Source organism: Nansenia antarctica, assembly GCF_963989245.1.
Source record: "Nansenia antarctica genome assembly, chromosome: 4".
Classification (NCBI taxonomy): Eukaryota; Metazoa; Chordata; class Actinopteri; order Argentiniformes; family Microstomatidae; genus Nansenia; species Nansenia antarctica.
This window is the reverse complement of record NC_137689.1, coordinates 67,862,807-67,870,929: the sequence shown is the minus strand read 5'-3', so window position 1 is coordinate 67,870,929 and position 8,123 is coordinate 67,862,807. Positions and strand designations below refer to the sequence as shown.

The window sequence follows — 8,123 nt, the reverse complement described above, 5'->3', positions numbered from 1 at the left end:
CAAGCATGGAGTCAATCAAATGAAGAAAAACCACACCATTCGATATGATATTTCTCTAGCTTTATCAATTAGAAGTAACATCTGTACTTGCATATGAATATAATCGTAGTGACCAAAACCCTATCTTACTCAACAGTACTGCATAGTGAATTGCATTATATGCTACCATGAATTCATAATGCTGATGTGGTAGCAGGTGTGGCGGTTGGTCTACGAATTCTCTGTAGCATTCTGAAAGCCAACATAAAAAAGGTGTTGAGTGAAACGTAAAGTAATAGCTTATGATAGTCTAACGTGGTGAATGAATGTCGCCCGAACAGGCCCATCATATCTTCTCTACGATCCCCACCCAGCCAGCCTGCCTGCAACGCTCTGTTCAGCATTCACATTAGGTCATGGGTCTATATGGCCTGAACCTAATATTAATGTGAAGGCAAACTTCTCTGGTTTGTCTGCGACTCGCAGTGTCACTGTTAATGCAGCACCCGAGGGCTAAATGGGTGGAACGCAGAGTGCAACGTATGAATGGCGCCGAATTCCTGGAGCTGAGAATCAGCTCTGAACTACAGTGAGTGCAGTGAGAATGCAACAAGCTAGTGAAAAAGACCCATGGTTTTAAAATAGATTGAGGAAGTGTATTCCATGTGATGGGGTGTCCTTCCTCTTCCTCAGTTTTCTTCATGAATGTTGTCTGGCCACTTCAGACTGATAGACAACACTGCTGCTGGAGGTCTACAGAGGGTCACGACCCCATCACGCAGTACATCACTATAAATGTATTTTAATTATAATTGGTGACAATTCATGATTGCACCTATAAGATACACAGTGTGTTGTTGTTTCCAGGGGAGGCTGGTGGAGGTAGACATTGGAGGATGGAATGGAATGAGGAAAGGCATAATGAGGAATGGTATCAAACATGTGTTCGTTGTGTCATTACAAGGAGACGTCCTCTGATTTCTGCGTCCACCAGTCTCCCTTAGTTATTTCTTTTTACATGTACAAACAGGCAGTTAAAGTAGTCCCTTTAACAAATGGATAACACCAGTTGCCAGGCAGTCTAGATGTTGTTCCAGTCTCTTGTTAGGTGTTTTACGTTTTATGTAACTGTTTGTGTTTTTGATCCTTGTACTTCTGCACATCATGTGAAGCAAAGATGTCAATATGCTAGTGTGTTAGTGCCCCACCTCAACACTCCACAGACTATAAAGTGTTTCTAAAGCAAACTCAAACCCTCCCAAAGCAAACGCGGGGCATTGATTTGTCTTTCTCTCTCTCTCCCCCCCCCCCCCCCTCTCCCCCCACCCCTCTCTCCCTCTCTTTTTTCTCTTTATCTCTCTCTCTCTCTCTCTCTCTCTCTCTCTCTCTCTCTCTCTCTATCCCGGCCTCTGGTTTTGGTTTAGATCTTCAGCATGTGACTTGCCTTGCCTCATTCTGAGCCATGAGATAAGATGAGGGAGAAAAACCTGTCGATTTATGATGAGTAAATGATTATTCAGGGAAAAAAAACAGTGTCATACTTCCTGTGCCCTCAGGCAGAGGTGGATAAGGTTGCATACTACATAAAAAAATATGTGAGGATGCCATTGTTGCTGACTCATTCTTGAAGAGAAAAAGAGTGATGTTTCGCAAGGTAAATTTACATAATGATGTGATCTTGGTATTAACGATAGGATTAAAGTGAAGTGAAAAATAACCCAGATTTTATATCTGTTCCTCAATGACACTATTGGTAGAATCCCTGAAATTCGCAAGAATAAGTGCTGGGGAGGACACTGGCCATGTTTGACCCACAATCCAGTCTTGCGTGACTGTGTGGGAAGGGGATGTGGGTGGAAGCAGGGAATTAGTCACAGCAAAATGAGGGTGAGCCACTACACACACGCCTTAGAGGTACAGCACAGCACATCTCCCAGAGCAGACTGTAATAGACAGCCAGTCAGCCACTGCACCCCCACTCCCAATATCAACACAATAACTAATCTCTCCCAATAAACCTTCTGGTTATGGGTTACCGCCGAATACAGGATAATAGCTTACACAAACAGACACATCAATATACAAACAAGCAAACAAATAAAGTCGAGTGATTCATACTAAGGATCTTGAGTTACAGTACTTGGCTTGTACTGGTGATGGTCCCTCAGCAATGTGAGGAATTCCTGTAAATGAGTAAAGTCAGTGAGCTGTCAGTGTTGGTGTGCATGTTTGATGCAACACCTCATTTGCATCAGAGAAGGACATTCTAATTTGGAGCGATTTTCAGGGCAGCAGGGCATTGTTTGACTCATTTAGTGTATTTACTCTCACACATCAGATTTCCCTCCAAGTACCCTGTCTGGATTTGTCAACAACAATGACTTTTACTTTCACAATGACCCATGGCCATTCCATGTGCTTTCCTGGAAGCTCTGTGTCTCTTTATAGGAATGCTTTAGTTTGTTCGTCTGTGTCTGTAGGGGGCAGTGTGGATCATAGTGACCGTACAAGACAAGAAGAAGGTACTGTATGACCATGTTCAACTTTACGATCTGACCTGGGTCGAAAAGTATGTGAGCGTTTACTTGACGAAAGTCTGCCTGGAGTGCCAGAGGGGCAGGGTTTGCTTTTTATTGTTGTTGTTTACTATAATATTGGTTCCATTGTGCCAGACAAACTCAACCAATCACATTTAAGGATTTAATTATATTACAAATATTTAAAATATTATTTAAACCCAGGTCTGGTGATGATTCAAACCCCTTTTTGAGGTATACAACCAAAAGGGCAGTGTTGTCTTTTAAGGTAGTAGAAAAATATTTACAAAATATTCTCAATGTTGTTGCTAGGGTACCCACTGTCGTGGCAGGGACATTGACCTACAAAGGATGCTGTTCTGTGGATTAGGAGTTAAATCAAGGTCCTGACTCATTGTGGTCACTAAAGCTGCAATGGAACAGCTATGGGCTGTTAACTCCAGTGTTTTGGTCAAATTCCCAGCTAATCACACATAGCTTTAAATTGGTACCATTACTCATCTTCTGTCCACTGTGATAGCCAATGTGTGTGATCGTTTTTTTACCAGAGCTTTTTTTTACCAGATGATACTTGCGTAACACTGTAAAACACCGTAGTAAACCACTGTAGCAATCCTCAACCACCCCCCTCCCATGAGTGGTTTCATATCATGATGTTTACTTGTGCAATCAATATTGAGGCCTACATTGTGTCAATCTCAACAGCTGTTCTCCATTTCTATATGGGGACATGTAACCTAATCTCATTTACCTTTCCTTTTAAGAAATAGCTCCATAGGTTACAGATGTTGAAAAGCTTAAGCTTAAGCTTAGTTAGTACTAAAAAAATAATTTTGAGTCCACCAAGTATGGTCCCAAATTATCATTATGTTGTGCCTCATAGATATCCTAATATCCTAAGATATCCATCTGGTAAAAGTGAGATGATATACTCCTTTAAGTCTTATTATGTTTGACCATTACTTTAACAGACGTGTTTGATTCTGTATATTTTGAGTTGGCAGAGTGACTGTTGTAAATGGTTGTCTATCACACTGCTGGTGCCTCCAACACAAGTGAAACATACAGTATCTCGTTTCAGAAACCTACTCATTTTATTGTTGATCTTAAAAAACATTCAAGGAAACAATGAACACTTTTTTTTCAAGACAGCATATTGTAAACCAAAACAATCAGTCAACAGTTACACCGATCAAGGCAAGTCGCCCTGCAGTCATTTGTCCTCATAAAGAAGCTTTCAAATTGACTTTTCCTTTGGATACCAATCAACGACTGTTCCAGTGCTAACAGGATATCTGTAGCTTAAGTTCCTTTTCAACCCTTATCAATCCATTGAAAGGTCATTTCTTAATGTTCATCATTGTTCTGATGAAGAAAAAATGTATCTGCAATAGGTTGCCATCTCATTCAGAAAGATAGCTTGTCGTCCTTATAGCATTGTTCAGTATGGCTGTCTCACTGTAAACCTATGTCATAGTTGCTTTTAAACTCTTATCTTTATCTTTGGCTTGGTCAAGGGGTCAAGTGCTTACAGCGAAAGTACGGTAATCTCCCAGATAATTACTTATCTTTGGACTCAAAACAGTCCCTCAAAATGTTAGAATGTTATGGTGAAAAAAAAAAACACAAGTGTTTGCTCAGCCTTAAACTCAATATCCAACCAAAGCAAAAGTAAGTGCTCGTAGGTTTCACTCCTCTGCATTCCTCCACACCCATGTAAAAACACGTCTTAGTTATTGAAATGAATGCCCTCTTAGAGAAACACTTTAAGCTGGTCCAAAGAGAAGGAGCTGTTCCTTTCTGGAATGAAAGATCCACTTATGACATACTGATTGAATTTAGACACAACAACCCTGTGGTCCCAGAAATGTTTTATCTGACACTGAAAAAGAAGGGAGAGAAAGAAATATGCGACCTCAAACTCATGAATACTATTTCACTGATATTGACATAAACAACTATACACAACAAAGAGTAGTGTTCCTAAGTACACACACTTTTGGACATACAAAAAATATATATTTACCACCCCTCAAAATCCACCGTAATAAATAATGTTTATGGAAATCACATGAACATGTCAGGTTGTACTTGTGTATTAACACTCAAATCTTGTACTTAAGAACTTGTAATACATTTAGTACAAAAATATAATCATTAGTGACATCAAAAGCCTTATTCAAGTTTAAAAAATAAATATTTTCCTTGACACTCCCAAAATTATTTGACAGCTTTAATGACTGTCTTTTCATCCTGTTTATTTCTCCTCAGATTGATGCGAATAAAGACTTACATAAATACCATCATCTACATACATATATGTACTGTATATTGTAGTAAGTTCAGTGCACCAAATATGTAATATAACTTACAGTATAGAGATTTGAAGAATTGTTCTAAAATGTAGTATCAATCAACATCTGCTTTCTTGAATGGTCTTGTTTAGACAAAGTAAAGCGAATTAAAGTAGAGTGCATATTATGTGATTTACGTACTGTATCAACAATCATCTTTTACTTGCACTTTATAGGAATCAAAAGAGAGGGAAAAAACAACATATCAAAGTTTTCAAAAACATTACACTGTGCACAGTCCATTTCGAGACCACAGATAAATATTATACAAGATTTAATGTTATTATTTTATGTGCAATATCATATTTCCCAAATGTGTCAAGAAGACACAAAACATTATCCTGTGCAGTTCCTTTTACACAGACAACATAAATATCAAAGATACATTTTGCATAAATAAATTGTTCCAGAAATGTTATAAAACGAGACAAATTCATCTTCTATTGTTCAAAAGCCCTTGTCTAGTTACTTCAGTCTAGCTTGACTTTGCTGCATCCTCGAGCAACCTCCTCCCTTTTCATAGTCCAACAGCTCGTCAATACAACACAGCAAGTTAAACACAAATGTCCCTCAAAATGACCCTTACACAGTGTTGTTCAAGGTAACAGAGTGTAGATACACAATGTTAACACTCAGAACATAAAATTGATTCATCACTAAAACTTATCTTTCAGCAAGTATTAGGGGGAAAAACAGTGCAAAAGGTATTTTGCTTGGAATGCAGGAGGATACTTTAAAATTACCCCTGCTTAAAATGACAACCAACCAGTAATCAGTTACCATGATATTGTACAAAGATATGGTTTGTTTAAATCTCTTTTAAACTATTCTATATCACCAGGAGATGTTGTCTCACATAAACACAGTCATTAAGTACACATTTAGAGTTGAAAATCTCAGTTTGTATATCATCAAAAGGTTGATTTTCTTTTATCCCATACACACATTGCACAATACTAAACAGGCGGACAATATGCTCCAATACTGTATACTGTATTGTTGGGAAGAGGAGGTGACTCAAACAAATAATCTGTTACCTACATCACATTACAACCAATGTATTTGATCAACATCATTGTGATATGTTGACAAATAACTTTTTGCTTTTTTATTTTTTTTAACTTCAAACTCCACTTCAAGGTATGCACTTAGGACCGCATCGTGCCACACAAGGTTCACCTAGTACCATCAATTGTCATCGAATTTCTTTTTCTTAAAACTCACACATTAGTGTGTATCATTTTCTCTATTTTGTTTACAACCCTCAAGTAAAGCTATCCTCATAAACTGATTAACATTAGCTGGCAATACGATGCTAACCACAAATATACCATACAGCCTTTTTCCAAAAGTAGAATTTCTTCAAATCATGTACATATTTTGAAAGTTGTTTGAAAAATGTTGTCTTCAGAGAGAGACGGCCGATTAAAACGTAGGAATTTCCATTCTGAGGTGACAGTGACTCCTAGATGTGTCAAACCCTCTCAGGAGGCTATCCGACTTCTATAAAGCACCCTGTTTCATCCGTGTAGACTAAAAGCGCAATGCCCTCTGGTCTCTGATTAAGTACAAGGGGCAGTCTCGTTGAGCAGACTCCTTAGTCTTGTTTTCCCTTTTGATATTACGTTCCAGCAGACATACAACTGTTTTCATTCTAAGGGCATAGAGAGGCAATCCCACGATGTGTATACATACAGTACCAACACAAATGGAGTGAATGTTTCAATGTCCCCATGCAACTTGTTTGTTGTGTTGCTACAACCCTGGGGTTTCCCCCCCCCCCCCCCCAGACTCCCCTCCCCAACCACCCCATACTTTGCTTACCATAAGAATGATCATTTACCTTGTACATCCTGTAGAGCACTGTCACTGACTCAGAGCAAAACAAAAAAAAAACTCATCAGTGTAGTTCAGCAGCTGGTGCTGTCCCCACTCTTGGCCATGGTGGCTGAGCTCACTGCTATCTGACAGCCATTGGTGACATGATTCATGACTTTCTGTTTGAGCTGGGCCACCTGCTCGCGCAAGATGCTGGCTGTGGAGGCCAGGTCCGAGTTCTGGGTCTTCAGCACCTTGACTTTCTCCTCCAGACGCGAGATCCTCTCCAGCTTCCGCTTGCGACACTTGGAGGCGGCTATGCGGTTCCGAAGCTTCTTCCTCTCCGCCTTGATCCTCTCCTGGGTCTCCAGGTCGATGGGCGAGAGGGAGGGAGGGGAGTTGGTGGGGTCTCCTGGGGGGTGGGGGACCTCTGGGACAGTCTGGGGGGCATCCATACCCCTGCTGTGAGGATGAGGTCCGTGGCCTGGTCCGCCATGTCCAGACCCATGGCCAGGGTAGGGCATCTGGCCTCCAGGGTAAGAAATGCTGATCTGGTTGGGGTGGTAGCTGCTTAGGTTGGTGTAAATAGGCATGTCCCCACCTGACATGAGATTCCTCTGATAAGGGCCCTGGACAGAGGAGGAGGGGGACATGGGGGCTCCAACGAGCTGGTTCTGTTTATGGAGATCGGCCAGCGCTTTGACAAATCCATCTGCGAAGCCCTCCTGTTCATTGGTAGCTTGGTTTCTGTACATGAAAGGGTTGTGGCTGGAGTTTGGTACTGGGCTGGTTGTCACCAGTCCCTGGTTGGACTGTATGATCATGTGCTCCAGATCTGGAGATGACAGCTTCAGAAGGTTCATATCTGGCGAGGGCATTAACGAGCTGTTTGCGTTACCGTTAATCCCTAGATTATTGGGATTGATATGGCCATTGCTTCCTAGCTGGCCATGTAAGAGCTTAAGACCAGAGATGCTCCCTGCAGCACCTGAGAAATGATCAGCCGCCATGTTTTTCTTACTCATCATCTTGTGTACGTGGTATCGTTCATAATCTGGAATTTGCCCAAAGTTTGGAACACTCGGTGTGTCATCGTGATAAAAAGGGGTTTCCATTTTACCCGTCATTGACACAGTGAGACAGAATCTTCATAATCTGATTATCGTGTATTAGAGGCTTGAAATGTTCCACATAGACATCAACTGTGAGGCCTCTCAATGTTGGGAATGTCTTAAATAAAGCCCCTGTTTGAGAGAAGAAGAAACAAATATTACTATCTAGGCCTTCTATGACATTTGAATTGATATACAGTGTATGCAACGCTGTAATAAAACAGTAATAAAAAACAGTCATTACAAACTAGTTTCTCTTTTGCTCATCTGTCAGAGCAACAAGCTGCTATTGCAAGCTCTCCACATGCTGTGCACTCAAGAAC

The 8,123-nt window shown here is 40.6% G+C and overlaps 1 protein-coding gene across 1 annotated transcript; it reads right to left on the bottom strand.

The window, feature by feature from the left end:
* Positions 1-6,780: 6,780 nt before the first annotated feature.
* On the bottom strand, positions 6,781-7,815 carry june (JunE proto-oncogene, AP-1 transcription factor subunit; the record flags this gene model as incomplete). The annotated part of the gene is made up of 1 exon (XM_080530422.1): positions 6,781-7,815. One exon carries the CDS (start codon positions 7,813-7,815, stop codon positions 6,781-6,783), a length of 1,035 nt encoding a protein of 344 aa, XP_080386548.1.
* Between the last annotated feature and the right edge of the window lie 308 nt (positions 7,816-8,123).